The following is a 22,790-nucleotide window of genomic DNA, read 5'->3' as shown; positions in this document are numbered from 1 at the left end:
CGTTAATCATGGTGCATGGGTCAGAATTTTGCATCCAGGAGGCTTCTGAGTCCATGGGTTTCAAGAGTGGAATTGTCAAAAGAATTTTCAGCTTTGTTGCTGTGCGGTAATTACACAGACAACAAATATGTGGCCCTGTCTTCTAAACAAGGACCCTTTTCTTGTGAGGTTAACATCCGGAGGATGTTCTGGAAGAGTTATAATTACTTTTTTCATGTTCTTAATAATAAAATGACCTTTTAGTTCTTCATAATAAAGCAGAGGCTTTGAACTTGCAGATTTGGGGGTATTAACATGTACAGGAAGGAAAAACAGAACAATGTTTCTATAGGCAGCAGCAGGAGTTTTGGGTTTTGTCCTCTTCCCATGGACTGACTCCCCGTTCTGGAACCGTGTGGTGCTGGGACTGGCCATGTGCGCTGCAGAGGGGAGGGTACAGAAGGCGGGCAGAGCTGCCTGACCTGGTTGCATTGACTTCCTGGGCCCCAGCCTGCTTTCCCCACACCACCTAGAACTGGCCCTGTTTGAATTTATCCACATCACGGTCTCCCCACCCCCACCCCCACCTCCCCGCCCCCACGGCACAGGGCACTGATGGTAGGAACCTAGAGCTGTTTCTATTAAAATGCAAGTAAAGATGCCAAAGACAGAGAAGCAGGGCTCTGCTAGCAAGCCAGTGCAGGAAAACGTCCCCTTGACTTTGGGGCTTCAACATGAGTACATTTTCTTTTAAGAAACAGTTGGCAGAAGAAGAAAGGAAGTGAAGTCAATGAAGTTTGGCTTCCACATGGTGCTCCGCCCCTCCCCCAGTGTCCGTTTCCAGCACTTCATTTTCCCCTGGGCTAGGGTGTTATCTGTGAGAAGGAGGAAATTGCTCGTTATTAATATTAAGCCAGAGGACGCCCCCACCCCATTTCTTCCCTTGCCCACCCAATCCACAGGACTCTCGTTAAAATATCAAAATTATGTCCTTCAAACTAAGTAAAGACCTTGCTTAGCTGCGTGGTCAAATGGCATGCCCATTTGAGAGGTTTGGGATCACTTACATAAGTTCCAAGTAATATCTACATACCCACAAATCAAGTTGCAATTGTGTCTTGCCTCCTTTTATGAACGTATGGCATTTAGTCAAAATCAGGACATTCTAGCTCAGTAGCTGGGTCTTCCTTTTTGCTCAGGTGTTGGGGGGCAGTGAGGTAAGGGAAGAAGAGCTTTCCAGCTCCTACAGGAGCGTCATGTGATGGCGAAGGCGCAGGGGGTGAGTAGTTCTATTAAGCAAAAAGCCTCCTTTTCAGGCGGAGCTCCTTTCTGCTCCAAGTATACGAGGAGAAGAACAATCAGTAAATGCGCTAAAATCAGGCACACATCAGGATCAACAGAGTGGCCAAATGACCAACTTCTCAGTAGAGACTGGATTAATAACCATATGCTAGAAATCCAGAGATGCCTCAACCCTGCAGTCGATGGAGCAGATTACTAGGCAGTGATTAGCCTTGGACCGAGGACAGTCTCTAACGCAGGGCCTGGGTTTAAGTCCGTTGCTTAAAATTCTCCACGGACCCCATTTTGGGGAGAATTTGATCCAGTGGGTGTGGATATGGGAGACAAAGGAGGATATACCTGGGGTTCCTATTTTGGGGTTCGAGCATGGGGCAGAACAGTTTTATCAACAAGGGGATTAATATAGGAGGAGGATTGGGTTGGGGCAAGAAGATAATTAACTCTGGAACCTCTTGAATTTGAGATACTTGCAGGGTCATTGATGTAGAGCCTTCTGAGTGGTATGAGAAAGACAATCCCTGGGTCGGTAGCTACAAGCATCGTTTGGGTACAGATGTGACATCGTGAATCAAGACCCTGGGAAATCGAGGAATTACACAGGAAGAAATAGGAAGTGGAGAGAGAACAGGGTGACCCGTGCATTCCCAAAGAACACACACCTCTTCGGAGTGGCTGCAGCAGGAGGAGGTGGCCATGAGGACTGAGAACTCACCTTGAGGGGAATCTGGGAGCCTGGAGAAAAAGGCGTCCCAAGGCTAGAGAGCAGAGCGCCCCACACTTCAGGCACCCCAGTTCCTTCACAGAAGCACTTCTGGGAGTGGTGGGGATAGAATCCATACTTAATTGGAAGAGAAGTGAGTAGTAATGAAGGCAATCTGCCAAAGTTTGTTTTGGCAGCTAAGAGGAAGCAGAAGGATTGAGGAGTGTGGTGTCGGGGTGGAAGGGAAGGAGGAGCAGGTTAAAGGAAGCATCCAGAAGCCGTTGACAACTCAGACTGGAAGCATAATGGATGCTCTCTCTCCCTTTATTCCAGAGAAGCTTTAACTACCACCCAGTGGGTCTGGGTGCTCTTTCTCCCGTGATTTCATCCACAGTATCTGCTTAGTTAGAACCAGTGGAATGAAAAGCGCGGTTGACTGCCTATTGCAGGAAGCCAGGAGCTGGGCGAGGAGCCAGCCCCTCTTTCTATCTGCCCTGGCTTTTCTAGCTTCTGGTTTACTTCCTTAAGGGCATGCATTCCTCCTGCCCTCCTCTGCCCATCCTGACAACAGTGATGAATTGGAGGTGGGGTCAACAGTTCCAGAGGGCTCCACAGGCTCAGCGCTGCTTTAGCTGAGAATGAAGGTCACTCTCAGGATGCTGGAGGCACAGAGTGAAGGCACCCGTGGGGCTGAATCACGGTTCAGGGTATTGTTCCATTCGGAGCACCTCTCACTTCCGACGTGAGGCCCCATGCCCAAGTTTTTACCTTTTTTCTTTTTTCATACATCCTTTTCATTTAAGTTGGCTTCTAGCTTTTCCTGAACAGTTGGTTTGAAGATACTAGCCAGATTCATTGTTGCAAATGGTGTTTTGTCTCTGGAATATTCTTTTCAGTGCATCAATTCACAGGTATATGCTGGCGCTGTGCTTGGAGGGGTTAGGCTGGAGCCCCTCGACTCAAGTTCAGGCTCACGATCTCGTAATAGCTGACGTTAGTCAAGCCACATAGTTTTTGTGCCTCAGTTTCTAAAGCTGTTTAATGGTGGTGTAGATGGCACCTGCATCATAAGGCTGCCACGAGGGGTAAATCAGTTCGTGCTTGTAATGCGCTCAGCACAGCGGACCGTGCTAAGTAACTACTTACTGTTATCAATATTCCTTTCCTCTCTGCTGCTTAAGTCCCTGATTTATCAACATTGGCTACAGCCCAGAGCCATAAGAAATATAAATATATACTCAAAACAATGCTGAAAGTGCCCACATCTTTGTCATTTACCACCCAGCAGGTGGTGGTGGGGAGGCTGGACCCTCCGTGTACCTGGGACACCCATCCTGCCTGCTTCTCCCTCCAATCTCACCTCCATGCGCGGGTCCTCTGTATCTCCTCAGCCCTATTTTTCTCTTTCCAAGGGCTTTCCACATGGCTCTTTGTCTGCTTCAGGCTAAGAGTTCTAATAACGCCCAAATCACCCAAGTGTGGAGGCGGAGGAAAAAAGATGAGACCAAATTAAAATGACAAAATAGTTCTTCCGTCTGAGTACAAGTGGACTGCTCTGTCTGCAGAATGAGTGGGGTAATTTCCAAGTCTCCTTCCAGCACTAACATTCTCTGACACCCAGAGAAGGGAGAGGTACAGAATAACGGGATTGGAAAGGATGGCATAAAAGTCATTGTTGTGTGCTCTTGGGGCTTGGGACAGTTTCTGGTAACGCGTCCACTGCTTAGGCTTTTGTTTCCAACCCCTTTGCCTCTGTTCTCAGGGAAGGCCGCTCAAATGCCCACATCAGAGGAGATTACCAAAGAATCGGAGATGTCCTGCTGAAGAACATTCAGGGTATGAAGGTGAGCTGCTTTGGGATGCCCGGGGGTGGTGCGGGGGGGGGGGGGGGGCAGTTCCCTAGGAAAAATAATGGTGGGGCTGCCCAAGGTCTGTAACTGCAGTCCATAAGCACACATGAGCTGATTTGATGATCTACAGATAACAGGGTAAATCCCTCTTTCAAGATCATCTTATTTGGAAACAAAAGAAAAATGCAGTCACTTGGGGTGTGGGGAGGGGAAGCACTTTTAGTACTTTCTCTTTGAAAGCTCTATGTTATAATCGAAACAACAGGTATTTTCTGTGAATAAATCACTCAACTCATTTTTTAAAATATGTAGAAAAAACATTGGTTGACTGAACGCTTCACTTTTCGTCAGTTGTTTTTGGCTTCTTGTAAGTGTGACAAACATACTGGATTCTGAGCCATGTAGGAATTCCATCAATCCTATGACTTGACGTCACTGTAGCAGGCAAGAGGATTTCTAACGAGGGAGCCGGGTCTGCGCCGAAACAGAATGAAATTACACCCAAAGAGTCAATACATATTGAACCAATATTCTACTTCATTTTTGAAATCTGCCCCATCTCTTACATCTGAAATTTGCATTTTCACATTTTCACTTTCAGCTATTAATCCCTTTAACAGAGGATGTTTTAATTCACACAGTTTACCCTTTGCATACAAATACATCTATATTTGCATTTTAAAGCCATCTGCCTTACGTCCCCTAAGCCTCTCTAGTAACCTTAACTGAGAACTAAGAGCAGCCCCTAAGGAGAGCTGGTTGTTCATACTGCCACCATTTCTAAACCAACCAGCCCGCGAACCAGCTGTCCATCTAGGTTTAGCTGAGCACCTACAACGTCTAAGACATTTGTACAATAAAAGTTACTGTTGGAGTTTGAATTAATTCCAAGAACCTTCTTAAGTTGTCTGGTGCTTAATCCCCCCCCCCTTTAGAATGATCTATCTCAAGAGGTAGGACAATGTGACAGTGGGGGGATTAGGAGGGGGGACACAGAAAAGATAGGCTTTAAAGCTACTCAAGAGATTTCCTATTTCTCTTAAAGATCAAGATCTTATTTAAGAGGCCCTGAGCTATTGCTCACTTTTTCTCCGTGTTCAAAAAACAACACTCCTCTCTGGGCAAGAGAGAGGCCATGGAGGCTAGTGGGATTGCAGAGTCCTATGCAATAGAAGCAAGGAATTCTCTAAAATGTTCTACAACTGTGGTATTTTTAATGCCCTAAGTCAGGCTGATGCATAAAACTCAGATGTAACAGTAAGACATCTTTGCACTTTAATATATATTATTATTATTATCTTTAAAGATTTTGTTTATTCACGAGAGACAGAGAGAGAGGCAGAGACACAGGTAGAGGTAGAAGCAGGCTCCATGCAGGGAGCCCGATGCAGGACTCGATCCCAGGACCTCGGGAGCATGCCCTGAGCCAAAGGCAGACACTCAACCACTGAGCCATCCAGGCATCCCAATATATTTTATTTTTTTAAAGCAATTTCAAGTTTACAGAAAAACGGAGCAGAAAGCTCACACAGAGGTCCCATATCCTGCCCACCTACACATGCGCATGCACAATGACCCCTAGTACTAACATCTTGCATGGCTGTGGTATATTTGTTACTACTGATGCACACTGTTCTTCACTAAATCCGTAATTTGCATTAGGCTTCACCCTTGGAGTGGTGCATCCTGTGGGGCTTTGCCAAGTGCAGGATGTCCTGTACCTGCCACGACAGGACAACACAGGACAGTTTCACTGCCTAAAAACCCTGCGTCCTCTACCTATTTCCCCCTCCCCTCGCCACTGATCTCTTCCTGTCTCCATAGTTCTGCCTTTTCCAGAATGTCACTGAGTTGGAATCCCACAGAGTGCAGCCTCTTGAGACTGACTTCCTCACTTTAAGAGAATTCTTTCTTTTATAACATGTCTTCCTTACTGTTATACTTTTCCAGTTCTTTCCCTCATAGGAACCTCCTTTGCCCAAGTTTTGCCTGTTTTGTGGCCCCAGTTGGGCTTTTTCCCTTGTCTCTCTGGGCTCCCTTCATCTGAGGTGGCAGCTGACCCTTGAACAACACAGGTTTGAGTGGCACGGGGACACTTCTACGCAGTTTTTTCTGTAAATACAGCAGGGTACTGTAAATGTACATTCTCTTTTTTGTGATGATAAATATAACACTGTGCACTAATCAGCTCTCGCTGTTAACCAGAAGGCTTCTAGTCAACTGCAGCCTATTATTAAATGTTAGGTTTGAAAAAAAAAAAATGTTAGGTTTGAAGGCAGATAAAAGTTAAATGTCGATTTTTAACTGCGTGGGGGAGTTAGTGCCCCTAACCCCAGCGTTGTTCAAGGGTCCACTGTACGACCCTGCCCAGGGGGGCTCCCACCTGCACTCACTCCCTTTAAGGAGGCTTGAACTCCACCATGGCCTCCACCATGGCCTCCAGGGCCAGCAGTTGGAGACCTGCCAGCCTGTTCCCTGCCCCCTTGGGGACAGTCCCCAGAGGTGTTGTGTTTGCCAGCTGTCCTTTGTTGCTCACCCACAGAGAGCTGACATGCCGTGGGCATCCAGGCTCCTCTGTGTCCACCTCGCACCTGAGACCTCCTAAAACATACCTGGTTTATGCTCCTAGCAGTTCTTTCTCCCATGTCTGGTGAGTTGGCATTTTCGTGTTGAGTCGGCTTCATTGGCTGTGCTGGCATGTGAGTTAGTGTGCGGATGCCATGAGCATTTATAGCATGGAGCTCTGTGCAAGCAAAATAAAAATAGGTGGGGAGGCTCAGACAGCCACTGGTAGCCTTTTTTAGAATTTGTTTGGGTTGCTTTTTCTTGTCGTGGTTACAGTTGGGTTTAAAGAATTTTTGTGAAGTATGAAGGGAGGGCCGCTAAAGGTTCTAGAGATACAGGAGCCTGGATTAGCACTTTTGTCCAAAGTGCTTAGAGTGATCTGTAGCTTGCAGTGTCCTTCCTGCCCCTCACCCCCCAAACCCCTGTGTTTTGGCCTGCATTTTCAGGGGCTCAGCAGGGGTGATGTCAGCAACTGCAGCAGAACTGTTGGCTCCCAGAGCCTCCACTTGTCACCATGACCCATCGAGGCAGCTAGGCCAGGGGCTGCCACCCCGACCTGAAAGTCGCATACCCAAATTGTGATCACCAGCTCACACTTTGAACTTTCGCCTGGAAACACCTGCCTGCCCAGGTGCACAAAGGCACTTCAGAATCACACAAATAAGAGATCCGCCTTCACACAGGCTGTCTCCTCATGTATACAACTCCTGCCTCCCTCTCCTTAACCTCCTATCACATTCCTCCTTCTGGTTCTCAGTTTGCTCTCTGCTGGATGACTCGACCAGCTTTCTGCTGCCTCCCCACCTCCCTACAAGCTTAGCTCCCAGTCACCATTTATATTACAGCTAGGCTGCCTAGGCTCAAAACCCTCCTGTGTCTCCCTGGATGGGACATTGCAATCCAAACCCAAAAGCTGATGAAGACTTTCATGTTCTAGCCTTAGATCTTTCTGGGTCCTTCCTGCAATCTTTCACATTCCACTTTGTGCTCCAGTGGCCATGAACTGGCCTCTCCAGGCACTCAGGTTCTTGCAAGACTCCTGCCTTGGCTGGGTGCATGCATGGGTTCATACATTCTGCTCCCAACATGGAGCTCCAGCTCACAATCCTGAGACCAAGAGTCCCCTGCTCTGTCTACTGAGCCAGCCAGGTGCCCCTCATTTACTTATTAATGCATGCAGGGAACAGACATTTATTGAGTATCTGCTGTGTGTATCAGGCCCTGAAGATCTAGGAATATGACAGATGTGCCCTCTTAAAATCAAATAAGGGACTGCAATGTGATAGCAAACAGGGGAGTATTGTGTGCAGAGGCTCTGAGTGCAAGAGCCTGACCCGTTCAAGTGCAGGTTGTTCAGTGGGTGGCCCTGAGATGAGTGGCAAGAAGCATGATGAAGGGGTAGGGGGATTATATCCTAAGGGCCCAGTGTGCCCTGACGAAGACTCTGGAGGTTGTCCCAAGACGGGGTGAGCTCTTGTTGTGTTCCACCCACGAGGCCACGAGCTGTGCTCCATCGCTGATTCGTGTCAGTGGCTTAGGTGTGGAGGGGTGAAACGTGGAGGCAGAGGCTCCAATAGAGACACCACCACAGTTGTAGACAGCACAAGGCCAGAACCAGGGCAGTGACTATGCAGAGAAAGGAAAAGATTTTATATTTTTAGGAGGTAGTATTGTAAGGACTTGGTAAAGGATTCAAAAAATGAGGGAACCTGGAATGTTCTTTTGGTTTTTCTGTCCCGAATAACTGGCACCCATCCTGAGGTTAGAGAACCACAGGGTGGCCCCAGTGTGGGATCTCCACCTGGACTTACAGGGTCTCGGGCTCTTTAGGAAGCCTTTGCAGAGCGTGGAAATGCAGATGTGGGGGTAATAGCTAGCCCACCCCTGGGAAGTAACTCTTGAGGACGACTGCTGTTCTCTCATCCTAGATGTCCTTGTACCCATCTTATCACCTTTATCTGTCTGGAAATGTCCTTCACTTGCCATTCTTCCCCACCTGCCACCAAGAATGAATTCTTCCTTTAGTGCTTTGCTTGTAAGCGCTTTACCCTCACCAGTCTCCACCATGAGCTATGACAGGAAAGGAATATTCAATGGCTTGGGTAAAGCAGACTTTATTCAGGGCCATTGTGACTGAGGTAGGGTCCACTGCGGTGGGGTTTTCAGTGGGGGAGAGACTGGGCTCAACTCTGAATACAGCACAGACAGTGGGGATTTCTAGCCCAGGGGGCAGGGTGGAAACATATGACGAGGAAACATCAGGGGTAAGTCAAGCTCTGGCCGAACCAGCCTGACAGCCTTCTTTGCTGAAGACAGGGTGATCTGACATCATCTGGGGATGATGAGAGATGAGGAACCCAATGTCAAGGGTGACCAGACATCCAGTTCTGGTTAGGTTGACTTAGCAGGGCTTTTACTAAAACTGTCTTTCATTAAGGAAGTTCACAGATCAAGGAGAAGGTTCAGGAACCTGAAGAAAGGTTGGGCAAGTGAAGCATCTTTGTCAGACCCCAGTAGAGGAGGGTCCGTGTGTAATTCTCACCCAGTACTCTGGGTTGGAGCAGAGTCAGTAGCTCAAGGTGGATATTTACTGATAAGCAAAAGGGGTGAGTTAAACAGATGCACAGTGGTAACTGTATGACATTTACTGAACGGGTCTACTTATTTGTCATCTGGCGACAGTTAGAAGATGACCACAGGCCCCCTGAAGGAGCTCCTGTTTATCTGTACCCCCTCAGTTTGCCAGTCTCACCTCTAATATTATACATACACGTCCTGCTCCAAAACCCTAAGTATTTTCAGCTGCTTAATGCTTTAATAGAGCTTTTTGCTTTCATCCCAAGAACCTAATTAAAATTCTGAAATAAAGAGTGAAATGGGAAACTAGGAAATAGAATGAAATGAAGCCATAAAGCCAAGGCGATCTTCGTTTCGGAGAGTCAGACTGGGTAGAACGCAGGCGCGCTTGTCTTTCGCCCCCTCCCCTGCCCAGCAACTGGCGGCCCACCTGTGGAAGCACAGCGAGGCTCTGGAGGCACTGGAGACGGGCATCAGGAGCTCGCGGCGGCTGGAGAACTTGTGCAGAGACTTCGAGCTGCAGAAGGTGTGCTACCTGCCGCTCAACACCTTCCTGCTGCGCCCGCTGCACCGGCTCATGCACTACAAGCAGGTCCTAGAGCGGCTGTGCAAGCACCACCCGCCCAGCCACCCGGACTTCAGGGACTGCCGGGGTGAGCCGGGGGCCGGGGCCTGGCGGGGCGGGTGGGCTGAGACCTGGGTCCCAGGTCCTCGGCGGCACATGGGGCAGGCTCCGTTCTTTTTAGCATCTGGTCACATGTCTTCTGTTAACTCTTGGTCTTTCCATAAAGGAAGTGATGAGGGTCATTAGACCTCTCCTTTCCTTTGATCTTGGGTGGAATCAACCTTAGAATCAGCCCCCTCCGGGCAGCACGGATGGCTCAGCGGTTTGGTGCTGCCTTCAGCCCAGGGCGTGATCCTGGAGACCCGGGATCGAGTCCCACGTTGGGCTCCCTGCATGGAGCTGCTTCTCTCTCTGCCTGTGTCTCTGTCTCTGTCTCTGTCTCTCTCACATGAATAAATAAATAAAAACTTAAAAAAAGAAAAAGAAAAAAGAATCAGCCCCCTCCAGGAAGCATTCCTCTACCTACACAGTTGAAACTCATCACTCCCTTCTTGGACTGGCTATGGAAAATGGCCTCGAATAAGTACTGCTGCTAATTGCTGCTGGGCATTTGTAATGTGCCCGTCACCTTAAGAAGGACTTGACCTCTGTTGATTCCTGATATTCATGACTGGCCTATAAGGCAAGGGAGAGCTCATTTTGCATATAGGGGCTGCTGAGACCAAAGAGGTTGAGAAATATTCCCAGAGTCATACAGCTGGAAAGCAAATAACTTGGAGCCTAAACCCATATATAGGTTTGGAGCAAGAACCCATGTTCTTGACCATCCTGTCCTATTTTCATGATGATATTACCCACTGCTGTTCACTCAGCAACAGATCAGGTACTGTGCCAGGTATCTTACTAATATTAACAATATTCCTTTAACAACCAACAACTACAACAACAGTAAGTATCTTTTTTTAAAAAAAGATTTTATTTATTTATTCATGAGAGAGAGAGAGAGAGAATGGCAGAGACATAGGCAGAGCGAGAAGCAGGCTCAGTGTGGGGAGCCTAATGTGGGACTTGATCCCAGGACTCCAGGATCACGCCCTGAGCTGAAGGCAAATGCTCAACCACTGAGCCACCCAGGTACCCCTCTCCTAAAGTACTATAAACACCTCCCATCTGTGTCCTCTTTTTCTAAATGCACCTCTTACTTATTTACTTAAAAGCTGGATGACACCTGATTCCCTCAGATTATAGTCAAAACTTTTCATGATCTGGGCCCCAGCCAGTCACTCGTGCAACAGGTATGCATTGAGGACCTGCTTATGTACCAAGCGTATGAGACAGAATGACACGGATATAGCCCCCACTCATAGGACCCACTAGTAGACACAGAGGGCAGGACACCTGGGGGGTGATTGACCTGTGACCTGACCCAGCCTTTAGGGCTTGGAGGGAGCTTTCTGAGGGAAAAGTTATTTTTAGTTTAGATCTAACATATAAAATATAGGGGTTTTCCTGGATGAGGGGAGGGTATGGAGTATAGAGATAGGAACAGCATGTACAGAGGTCCAAAGGGGACAGAGACTATGGAACATTCCAGAAAGTATTAGTTCTGTAGAACACATAGGGAGAGCAGTAGAAAGGAGATTGGCAAAGTAAGCAGAGACCAGATCCCATGGGGTCTCATAAACCCACAAGACTATAAGGAAGAACAAAGAGAAGACAAGGAGGGTTTTAAGAAGGGAAGTGGGGATGATGTACAGCTTTTTGCAGAAAAATCACTCCTTTGGCATCTAGGATATGTAGACAAATCTTATAGTTATATATATATATATTTTAATTATTTGAGAGAGAACATGCATGAGTGGGCAGAGGGAGAGGGAGAAGCAGACTCCCCACTGAGCAGGGAGCCCATTATGGGGCTCAACCCCAGGATCCTGGGATCACAACCTGAGCCAAAACCACAAGTCAGACACTTAATCAGCTGTGCTACCCAGGCATCCCAGTTGACAAATATTTCCTGATGAAAATACCTAGATGTTCAGCTGCTGTGGATTTACATGTCACCCAAACTTGTACTAATTGAGCATCAGGTCTTTTTCCATATCAGATTTGTACAGTGTAGGGGAGATGTGCCCATCCTGCAGAATAAAGTTGCCTTTTGCAGTTATTCTTTGTAGTCATCTTGGTAAACAATATGATTTCTGCAGAAGGAAGAACTGGGCTGGGCTAGAATGTCAGGTGCCCCAAAGTGTCACTCGATCAACGAGACCCTCCCACAGAAGGATCCCTCCTTTGCCCCAGATCTTTCTGTGGCCTCCCTATGCTCTGTTCTTTCTAGGTAGCAGGAAGTGGGTAGGAACCTCTGCCCCAGGGACAAAATTCCAGGTCCCCTGCTGCTTATTTCCCTACAAGTGGATTCTAGCTGAAGGACAGCTGTCCACCACGTAGCTACGAAGGGGCCATTTACATTTTCCAAATGGTTTTGGGAAAGTCAAGGAAAGCAAAGAAGTACATACTGCAAATTTTTGTGAGAAATTTTTATTTAGGAATAGAAGTGTTTTCCCTAGGAGGATGGCTCCTAACTCAATTTAGCTACTGGAGGATATGACCCTGGAGGGTGGGAAAGACCCTTGACTGCCATTCATGCTGCAAGTTTCTGCATCTGTTCTCCTCGTTAGCTGCTCTGGCAGAAATTACTGAGATGGTGGCACAGCTTCACGGTACGATGATCAAGATGGAGAATTTCCAGAAGCTGCATGAACTCAAGAAAGACTTGATTGGCATCGACAATCTTGTGATTCCAGGAAGGGTAAGCAGCTGCTGGAGGCCAAGCCAGAAAGGCGATGTTTAAGTGACTTAAATTTGAACCTTTTGAATATGGACTCTCCCGTTTAAGACCCCTTCCTCCTGAGGGATGTGGCTTCCTTCCAGCTGCGAGGCAACTGGGAAGATGCCTTGAACATGACAGCATGAGTCAAAAATTTTGTTAGGAGATAAAGCAAGCCTTTGACCTTCTGTTCTACTTTTTCTCCTTACCAGTTGATCTGCTAATTTACTGTTTTCCTCCCGTGTTCTGGGAGCATTTGAGATAGCTTATTTTATTTTTTAAGTTGGGTAAATTAAAATGGAAGCCAAGGAAAGGAAGCCAATTTTTTTAAAACAATTTGGTAAAATGATGATATAAAGGCAGAGGAAGATGAGTGCCCAAAAGTACATAAATTCCCGTGTAAATATGAAAAAAATTTTTGAAGGATGCAATTTTCTATATATAATATGATATTAACTTAGAATTAAAAGAACGTCTTAGCCAGAACGTGGTTCCAGGAGAGATGCACATTCACTTAAGCTGTTAACCTTCACCTACCCTGTGCTTCAGAAATGTATGTCACTCACGGTGAAGCAGGGCCTCGCTGCGCACACACACACGCTTCTTCCAGGGCAGGGGGGAATGTGAAAACACATGGTGGCCTGCTGCTTTCAGCTCTTTTCCTTGGAAGCAATCATTGTCCAGAGATCAAAAATATTAGGCGATACAATTCATCAACTTTCTCTATGAGATTTTTGCCCCTAGAGCCCTCCCATTTCAAAGTATATGTCAGCCAGGCTCAAAGAAAATTGCAGCATCTTTGGTCTGCTGCATATCTGCGTTACTGGGTTTTTTTTTTGTTGTTGTTGTTGTTGTTATTTGTTTTTGTTTTTTTGAGAGAGAGCAAGCAAGAGAGAACATATACACACACTCATGAACAGGGAGAGGGGCAGAGGGAGAGAAAGAGGATCTCAAGGAGATTCCTCACTGAGCACACAGCCCAACACAGGGCTCGATCTCATGACCTCAAGATCATGATCTGAGCTATCTACCCTTACATCTCCCTAATCTTCAGACAGGTGCTATGACTGGTATACTAGGGGCTTTCTGTCTTATCTGCCAGGCAGCTGCCCTGGAAACTTTTAAAAGCCTGTAACATAGGGAAGACAAAGGAATGTCTCCTAGATTTGGTTCTTTCTGACAGGGAGCCTGATGACAAGACTGACGGGAAAACTAGTTGCAAAAGATTGTCAGAAGAGGTGTTATGTGGTAAATGCTGGGTGGAAATGAAGAGCTGGGGCTTGCTTCAGCTTCGCTGGTGAGAAGGTTCCGACAAGCCTCAGCACACAATAACCACGTTTACCCTTCCACACGGAGAGCTTGGTAAAGGCCGGCAGCGTCAATGTGATTTTCTCCTAACTTTGGGTATCCTAAAATGTGTAGCCTTTTACGCTACGTGGCAAACAGACCATCTGTAAAGAATCTCTTATTTTGAGGAAAGGTTCCCATGATGCTATAAAAAGAGGAGCAGATTGGAGCAGGAGGCCCTAGGTTCAGGTTCTGGCTGCACCGGAGCTGGGTGTTTGACCAACCAGAAAGTTCTTTTTGTAACATGGGCATCGTATGTTCTCCCTTGTAGGCCATAAGGATCAAATGAGATTTAATGTATAAAAATAACACAACAAATGTGATATTTTTTCTCCTTCCCCCACCTATAGTTCTTTGAAAGGGATTAAGTCTCGACTTACTATAATGTCAGTGACTCATAGCACAGCATTGTGGAAGGCAGTTAGCTAAATATGGGTTATGCCACTCACTGATCTTGGGCAAATATCTAAATCATGTTGCTCCTTCATTTCTTTATCTGAAAAATGAGGATGAAAATACTGATCTTACAGGCCTCACGTATGGAGCTAACTAATATAAGCATCCAGCAGATGTCAGGCACAAACCATGTGCTAAATAAAAAGAGGTCATTATTACTTACAGAAGTGAAGTAGGAATTGGGGTGCTGGTTACTAACTACCTTATCTCCATCTTCTTTTGTTCATCAACCAGCCTCAAGCCCACCCTGAATAAAATGTTCCCTCCTTCCGAAGGGAATCACGGCCCTAAGAGGAACGGGTCCTATGATGGGGTATTCCATATGCCAAAGCTAATTGATGATCATTAATTAAATTATCAAATAACCTAATGGGTAGGACGAAATATAGAAATTTTAAAAATTGAGATTGAAAGGTAAGCAGATAATTTTGGAGCTGCCCACTCAGCTACATGCAGTGTTAATTCCTAGCATGGCCTGATCCTGCTCACCTTCCCTGCCCGGGTCAGTCTGAGATAGTATCACATCCTGGAGGCCAGGATTTCTCCCTGAGGCATAGAGGCCGCTGCACACTTTGGCCTGCATCAGCCCCCCTCACCCTGTTGATCCTGAGGACTGTGTGACTGAGGGCAAGCTTTTCCTGGGCTGGCCTTCCTGTTATAGGAGCACATTCAGAAAGGAAGCAGGACTGGAGGTGGGTGAGGTTCTTTAGGTTAAAACTCAAGAGGTGTGGGCTAGATTCCCCCCAGAAGGAAGCAGCTTGCTCTTAGGATATTAGGGGCCTTCCCTACCCCTCTTCTGTGGTTTTATTTTTTTATTTTTTTTTCTTCTGTGGTTTTAAAAGCAAAATCTAGGCACGAGATGTGTTCATCTCCAGCCTCACACATTGATGGTTGCGTCCACAGCCCTTCCGTTCCCTGCCTCGGAAGTCCCCCCAGAACACAGGCAGTGCTCCCTTGTGTTCTTGCAGTGCGTGGCTCAGGGCACCTCATCTCCCCCACAGAGAGCAGTTCTGAGCTCCCTCAGATTTGTTAGAAAACGCATGTGTTCTAGCTGTGCCAGGTGAGAGCAGCAGGGTAGAGTCCCGGTCCCATCCTCGGCTGCCTGGCAGTGATGTCTTCTGGGACATCATCTCCTCGGATTGCATTGTTGAGGTCTGAATAGCATCCATCCCGAGGTCCTGCATAGGATTCACTGTATGTTCCTTTGTTGGTTCCCAAAACATGTCCGTGAGATTGCCAGCAGACAACAGTCTTTGCTCCACATATCATAAGAAGACAAAGAGCTGAGTCAGGCTGTGCAAAAGTCTATAAAATCAAGTGAATTGCTGAGTCCTTGGCTCAGTAGCTGCCACAAGCACAGAAAAACCTTGTGGTGGCTCTTCTTGAAGTCTGTTGATAACATAGCAAACTACGACACTTGGTAACTGACAACAGCTTGTCAGTATAGGTCATGTTGTGCAATTCAGGAATGGGGCAGGGTTCAGCTGGGTGATTCTTCTGCTCCCTGTGGCATTGAGAGGAGTCCCAGATGGGTGGCCTGGAGGGTCCAAGACTGATATCTGGCAGGGACATCTGGAGGCTGGCCCTGGGTCCGGAGTGGTCTTGCTGCTGTGTGCCACTCAGGGTTCCAAGAGCACATGTTCCCAGGGACAAAGTGGAGGCTACATGTGGTTTTGTGACCTAGTCTTGGAAGTCCTGTAGTGTCAGTTCCACACTCCACTGGTCAAATCAGTCACTGTGCACCCCCATCCACAGGAAGCAGAGAGAGAGAGAAATCCTACCTCTACGGGAGGAATGTGAAAAATGTTAATGAACTTGCAGCCTTGTTTTAGAAGCAGCATGATGGAGAAGTTTGGTGGTTCCTTAATAAGTCAACCATAGAACTTCCATAGGACCCAGCAATTGCACTCCTCTGTATATATACCCAGAAGAACAGAAAACAAGTGTTCAAACAGAAACTTGAATGTGAATGTCCATAGCAACACTGTCCACAGTAGCCAGTAGGGGAAAAGCCCAAGTGTCCACCCTCAGATGAGTGGGTTTTCACACTGTGCTGTATCCATACAGTGAAACAGCCCCGGGAAGGAAGGGAGTTCCAGTACATACCACGCTGTGGATGAAACCTGAAGCCAGACACAAAAGGTCACATTCGACAAGATTCGATTTATTGGAAATATCCGGAATGGGCGAATCCATAGAGAAAACAGATTGGTGGGGGCCAGGTGCTTAGGGAAAGGGGAGTGTGGGGAGTGACCATTGAATGGGCACGGGGTTTCCTTTCCGGTGATGAAAATCTCCAGACCTAGCTAGTTCACAATGCATACACTCTCTGAATACACTAAAGGTCACAAATGGTCTTTTTTTTTTTTTTTTTTAAGAAAAATATTTTATTTATTTATGAGAGACACAAAGAGAGAGGCAGAGACACAGGCAGAGGGAGAAGCAGGCTCCATGCAGGGAGCCTGACACGGACTTGGTCCTGGGTCTCCAGGATCACGCCCTGGGCCAAAGGCGGTGGTAAACCGCTGAGCCACCCAGGGATCCCCACAAATGGTCATTTTTACCATGATTTTTAAAAATGATAGTTTTGTGGGGTTTTTTAAATTTTATTTATTTTAAAGATTGTATTTATTCATGAGAGACACAGAGCGGCAGAGGCGTGGGCAGAGGGAGAAGCAGGCTCCCTATAGGGAGCCCGTCTATCCCAGGACCCCGGGATCACGCCCTGAGCTTAAGGCAGATGCTCAACACTGAGCCACCCAGGCATCCCAGTTGTTTTTGTTTTGTTTTTTTGTTAATTCCCTGAATGCCCCGTGCCCTCAGTAGTTTGCTAATCTGGGAGGAGGAATTAGACATGTTGGCTTCTTGCTTTGTCCTAGAGCAGTTACTTGTTTCTAGAACTGGAGCTGTGCATCAGGGAGCGTCCCTGGATCCCCAGTACCCCACTACAGGCTTGTCCCATCCCAGGGCCCTGCAGCCACCCTGTCTGTGGCCCTGGTCCTGCCACTCTCTGGCAGCGGAAACTGGCAGGGCCTTGGAGCCCCAGGCACGCTGTCCAGGCCTGAGCACAGGTGACCAGAGTCCTCAGAGTCCCCGCCGGCTTCCTGGGAGGGACAGGATCTGAGAGGCAGCTGAGCACAGTGTTCAGGGGACACTAACCAGGAAGGCTGTGGTTCTCACCCCGAGAGGGAGCCCGGCACAAGGCCGCCGGCATCTCCAGGGTGCCCCAGGCCTGCACCCCCCACCAACCTCTGGTATCCTTCCTCCGCAGGAGTTCATCCGCCTGGGCAGCCTCAGCAAGCTCTCCGGCAAGGGGCTCCAGCAGCGCATGTTTTTCCTGGTGAGTGCCGGGAGCTGTTGGTCTCTCCCGTGAGGTGTGACCGGTGGGGTCACACAGGGCACCCGGAGGGCAGGAGGAGCGGCCAGAGTGGCTCAGCCTGGAGATGCTGCGATGGATGGATGAGCAGCCGTGTGGGATTCTAAATACACACTTTCTGCACCTGTCGTGTTCCTGGCGCCTGTCCATCTCACCCACGCTTGTCCTTGCTCCTCTAGTTCAACGACGTCTTGCTGTACACGAGCAGGGGGCTGACGGCCTCGAATCAGTTTAAAGTCCATGGGCAGCTCCCGCTCTACGGCATGACCGTGAGTACGCGCCGTGGGCACCAGGTCGGGGGGCCCTCCCTGTGGGCAGCCAGCAGTTGGCACACCAGGCTAAAGGGAGCAGGAGTCTGTGACATTGAGGAAGGAGAAGAAAGGTCGTAACCAGGCACCTTCAACCCTGCTCGGGCACCCCGAGAGGGGCTCGGGACACTGTTCTTCCCGTGCAGGAGATGTACGGGTAACTTCCTTCTAAAATCAAGTGAGGAAGCAAGCTGATGTGGCATGAGGTAGGAGTTTGCCTCTCACTGCTCCATGCCTGGCCCCCAGGACCCCTGAAAGACAGTTGTCACCTTCCACATGGAGAGGTAGGACCCATCCCCAGAGCGAGGAGCCACCTGTCGGCCCCCAAGACATGCCTCCCCAGTGGGCAGGTCTCCATGACTGCAGGCAGGATGCCAGTCTGCATGGGGTCTTTTTCCCTGGCTTAGACTCACTGTCTCCTCAGTCACTGGATAGAGGAAAGTTTACAGGCTCTGCCAAAAAGAAAAAAAAAATTCAGTGCATTTTGACCTTCTTTCAGCTTTCTGATTGTGATTTTTCTACGTGGCTCTTCTGAGCCGTGGCCAGTGTAGTGAATGTTTGAAAATGCACTGTTGTGTCTCACTTGCTCCTTGGCAGTAACGTTATGCACACTTGTCCCACAGATCGAGGAAAGCGAGGATGAGTGGGGCGTGCCCCACTGCCTGACCCTCCGGGGCCAGCGGCAGTCCATCATCGTGGCGGCCAGGTAACGCGGACGCCCGACCTCTCACCTGTCCACCCTTTTCCCTGCTGTGATCTGAAAACCTGCCGTCCGTGTCTTCAGCTCTAGGTCCGAGATGGAAAAGTGGGTTGAGGATATACAAATGGCCATTGATTTGGCAGAGAAAAGTAGCGGCCCCACTCCCGAGTTCCTTGCCAGCAGCCCCCCTGACAACAGTAAGTGTTGGGTGGGAAGGATCCTTGCTGGTGCAGCACAGGCGCGTCACCTCCAGGAGTCAGCCGTGGCGGGGCGGGACAGCTCTGGCTTACAGAGGGAAGACAGCCCGTGGCATGTAAAAATCACCCTACCGGGGACACCCCACATCTGTGGTTGACATTTGTGTTTATTTTTTTATTTCTGAATCTTTATTACATATATACAAAATCATGTCCGTGGAAGTTTACAAAATAGAAAAAAGAAGTCACTATAATTCAAGTACTTTAATGTAGATGCTGTTATCAATTTGATGTGTCCTTTTATTTTTCCTCATATGTGTTTTTTTCTTGCAAATTTTTATTTCTAGTTAACATACAGTGCAATATTGGTTTCAGGAGTAGAATTCAGTGTTCCATCACTTAGATATGACACCCAGTGCTAATCTCCAGCACCCTCCTGAGTGCCCATCCCTTATCGATCCCATGCTTGCCACCTCCCCCCATCCCAGTTCTCATATGTTTTGTCTCCCTCTTTTTTCTCCCTTCCCCTATGTTCATCTCTTGTTTCTTGAATTCCACATATGAGTGAGGTCATAATGGTATTTGTCTTTTTCTCTGTCTGACTTCTTTCACTTTAGCATAATACCCCCTGGGTTCATCCACGTCATTGCACATGGAAAGATTCCATTCTTTTTGATGGCTGAGTAACAGTCCATCATATATCTATACACACACACACCCCACATCTTCTTTATTCATCAATCAGTAGACATCTGGGCTCTTTCAGAGTTTGGCCATTGTGGATAGACATTTGTGTTAATAAAACTAAAAATCAAGGAACTTGCACTCCATAAAAGTAAAACACCCCTTAGAAGAGTGTGAGGGAGCAGGGACCAGCGTCGCCACTTGTCACGTAGTGTGCCAGCAGTAGGGAGAGGAACGAAGGCCATCCGTGCTGGGAGAGCACCGCAGGTCCCGGTGCCCAGGTGTGTTTGGGGCTCCCTTGCAGAGGGGCTGGCGGGACATGCCCCCCACCCGGGGTCAGACCCTGACAAGGAGATGGCTGCTAGTGTGACTTCCCACTTGGGGGGTGCACGGGGCTGCCCAAGTGGGTGCCCCCAGCCATCCTGGCCCATTTGGCACGTGGGAGGGTCTGGGAAGGGGTCCTTTTCCCGGCAGGCAAAGACTCAAAGTACCACCTTTTGCCACATCATGCAGAATCCCCAGATGAGGCCACGGTAGCGGACCAGGAGTCAGAGGACGACCTGAGCGCCTCACGCACCTCGCTGGAGCGCCAAGCCCCGCACCGTGGCAACACCATGGTGCACGTGTGCTGGCACCGCAACACCAGCGTCTCCATGGTGGACTTCAGCGTCGCCGTGGAGGTACGGGCCACCGGGACCATGATCTCTCCTGCCCGGGAGTTGGCCGTGGGGCAGAGGGTGTCCCGTGCGTACAGGCGTGTGGACACGGGCCACTGTGCGGGTGGGCGAGAGCTGCAGGTGGCAGGTAGCTGTGACCTCGAGCAGGACCCAGGTGCCGGGGCAGGTGGCAGGGCAGGGGTGTGGGGAAGCTGGGCCTGGCTGGGGTCGTGTCGCCTGTGGTTCACAGAGGAACTCCTGGGTCTCGGCCACACGATCATGCTGGACTCTGCTGCCCCGACCCCACCTCCTGGATGACATCCAGCAGAGGTGCTGGGTTATCTTAAACTCTGAAAACTTCTGAATTCCTACATGGGCCCAGAACATGTCACTGGAGACTGAGCCAGGGATGGCGGCTGGTTTGCTTTTTGAAACAGTGGTGTTGGGAACGTGCCAAGCGTCTGTCAATGGCCAGTCCATGGGAGTTGCCTGAGATTGGTCTCTGGAAGTGACCTTTGGGGTTCCACAGCGTGGCTTTTACTGCTTGCCTGGGACACAGTGACCTAAAGCCCGTGCCTGTTTCTGAAAACATCTCACGAGCACATATGAGAGGTGCAGGCGCGCTGCCTAGGGCTCCCCCGGCTGCACCAGGCCTCCCTGTCAGCCAGCAATGACTGTCCCCTCCCTCCTACCCCACAGGGACAGGCTTTGTCCTTCTGCCCAGCCCTCTGTACTCAGCATCCTCCCTCCTTTCACACTTTAGAACTAGAGATTTCTCCGAGGCACGGGGGCAAATCTTTCCAGATGGAGGAAGCAGGAAAGGACCAGTGGCCGTCTTGTTGGCAGGGACCCCCCAATCAGGTCTGGCCTGTCCAGCTGGTCTGATGAAGCCTGAGGAAGGGCGTCACTGAGGGAGAAGTGCTCTTTGCTTCACTCTGTACTGACTGTTGCGGCACGTGGTTAGGGCCGCCAAAGCATGGGAGGTCGGTAAGCTAGCCCTGGAAGCACTTAGGCCATTCGAGAATACAGCAAAGCCCTAAGTCAGGTAGGCCCTAGGGGCCCTGACACTGCAAGACAAGCTCCTGCGGGGGGCGGGGGGGGGGGGGGGCTGCGGCAAAGGACTCCCAGCAGCAGTCCTTTGTCTACAGCGTCAGGTGAGTGTGCAGGGCCCCGGCCACAAGCCAGCCCAGCCCTGGTTGTTCAGAGCCCAACTCTGCCGCTTGCATGCTTGGCGTGCGGAGCCCATCCCGGAAGGCTCCAGCCCCTTGGAGCAGGGCAGCGAGTGCCCGGCCCGCGGGTGTAAGGAAGCAATAATGCAGGTCAAATACCCAAGGAATTGGCTGTCCATCCCCCAGCCGGGGTGTCCATCACCCCGCCCTTGCCAGGTCCCCTTCCTTGGGCACATGGTGTTGGTCTGGTGTCTGTGGTGGGCTGCCTTTGGGTGCCAGGCATTAGCCATCCCCCTTCTCCCAGGCCCTCTGGTCCCACTGGGCGAGGGAGAGAGGGAGGCAGCCCCTCCCCACCGACCCCGCTGCCCCTGAGCCCCCCACATAGACCCTCTTCCCCTGGTTATCTCCTGCGGGTGGAGAGGAGGATTGGGGATGTTAGGGGAAGGCGTGAGGATGAGCTGGGTGCGACCCAAAGGTTGTGGGCCAGCTGAGAGCATGAGGTTGGGGGACGCCCACATTAGATGTGGGGAGCAGGAGTCCAGTGCTGGGAGGGCCTGTGGAGCCTCCCTGTGTTTTACACCAGAGGGGCTGGTGCCAGAAGCCTGGGGAGAGGCGGGTAGTCTGGATCCAGGTGAGGACCAGGGGAAGGCACAGCAGTGGGGTGTCTGTGCCTTTCCTGGGCTGCCATGACACCGTCCCACCCCTTCCACCCCGACCCCCCACCCCTCACTTCCCATGTTTGCCGCCGCTCTTTGGTGTTTCTTGCCTCAGAGACATATTGCCCCAATCTCTGCGTCCACCCCTTGGAGGGATCCCTGTGTGTCTGTGTTCAAGTGTCCTCTTAACAGGACACTGGTTATGCCTTAGGGCCACCCTACTCCAACAGGATCTCATCTTTGGCTTCTGCTAATCCCAGGTACCTGGGCTTTGGATCTGAACATATCTTGGGGCAGGCAGGGGTGGGGGGGACATAGTCTGATCCAGAATAAAGACTGAGCAGCGATGGGAGCCAGGAAGAGGGCAGAGCACAGAGGTCTGCTGTCCGTTGGGGAGCCCAGGAGAGGAGGCCGCCGTGCAAGGGAGCGAGCCCGGTGGTGGCCCGTCAGGGCAGCAGGACTGGCCCGTGCTGGAGACAGACCTAAGCCTTTGCCCAGTGGGTTTGGCCTCTTGAGAACGTGCCCAAAGAGAGGCGGCAGGGCTTCCGGGCCCTGAGACCTGGGAAGGGGATGGAGCTGTCCCCGAGTGAAGCCAACGGGAGTGGGTGTTGGAGCGCAGGGGGGACCCCGGCGCCTGCTGGGACGGGGGAGGCAAGCAAAGAGCAGTCCATTCCGAGTGTGGACGTGGCGTGTTCCAGGTAGGACGGGCGGTGGGGCGAGAGCACGAGCCTTCCTGTGAGGCCGCCTGGACCTGGGTCGGTGTGCCCAGCACAGTGTGGAGCCGTCGGGTGGCTCTCGGGGACCCGGGGACCTGGGATCCTGGGATGGGGAGCGTTCCCCTCTGCGCCTTCACAGACTCCGTGAACCGTGTGGGAGGCT

The 22,790-nt window shown here is 49.9% G+C and overlaps 1 protein-coding gene across 1 annotated transcript in view; it reads left to right on the top strand.

The window, feature by feature from the left end:
• The window catches only part of FARP1 (FERM, ARH/RhoGEF and pleckstrin domain protein 1), a 282,324-nt gene that overhangs the window by 256,097 nt on the left and 3,437 nt on the right, over nt 1-22,790 (top strand). The window contains 8 exon segments of the mRNA XM_041731186.1: nt 3,744-3,825; nt 9,389-9,626; nt 12,214-12,344; nt 17,437-17,505; nt 17,721-17,810; nt 18,473-18,555; nt 18,634-18,746; nt 19,944-20,110. Coding sequence (XP_041587120.1) covers nt 3,744-3,825; nt 9,389-9,626; nt 12,214-12,344; nt 17,437-17,505; nt 17,721-17,810; nt 18,473-18,555; nt 18,634-18,746; nt 19,944-20,110 — 973 coding nt within the window.

The sequence above is a fragment of the Vulpes lagopus genome, chromosome 16 (assembly GCF_018345385.1).
Source record: "Vulpes lagopus strain Blue_001 chromosome 16, ASM1834538v1, whole genome shotgun sequence".
NCBI lineage: Eukaryota > Metazoa > Chordata > Mammalia > Carnivora > Canidae > Vulpes > Vulpes lagopus.
The sequence above is the reverse complement of the archived record's forward strand: the minus strand, read 5'-3'. Positions and strand labels throughout refer to the sequence as shown.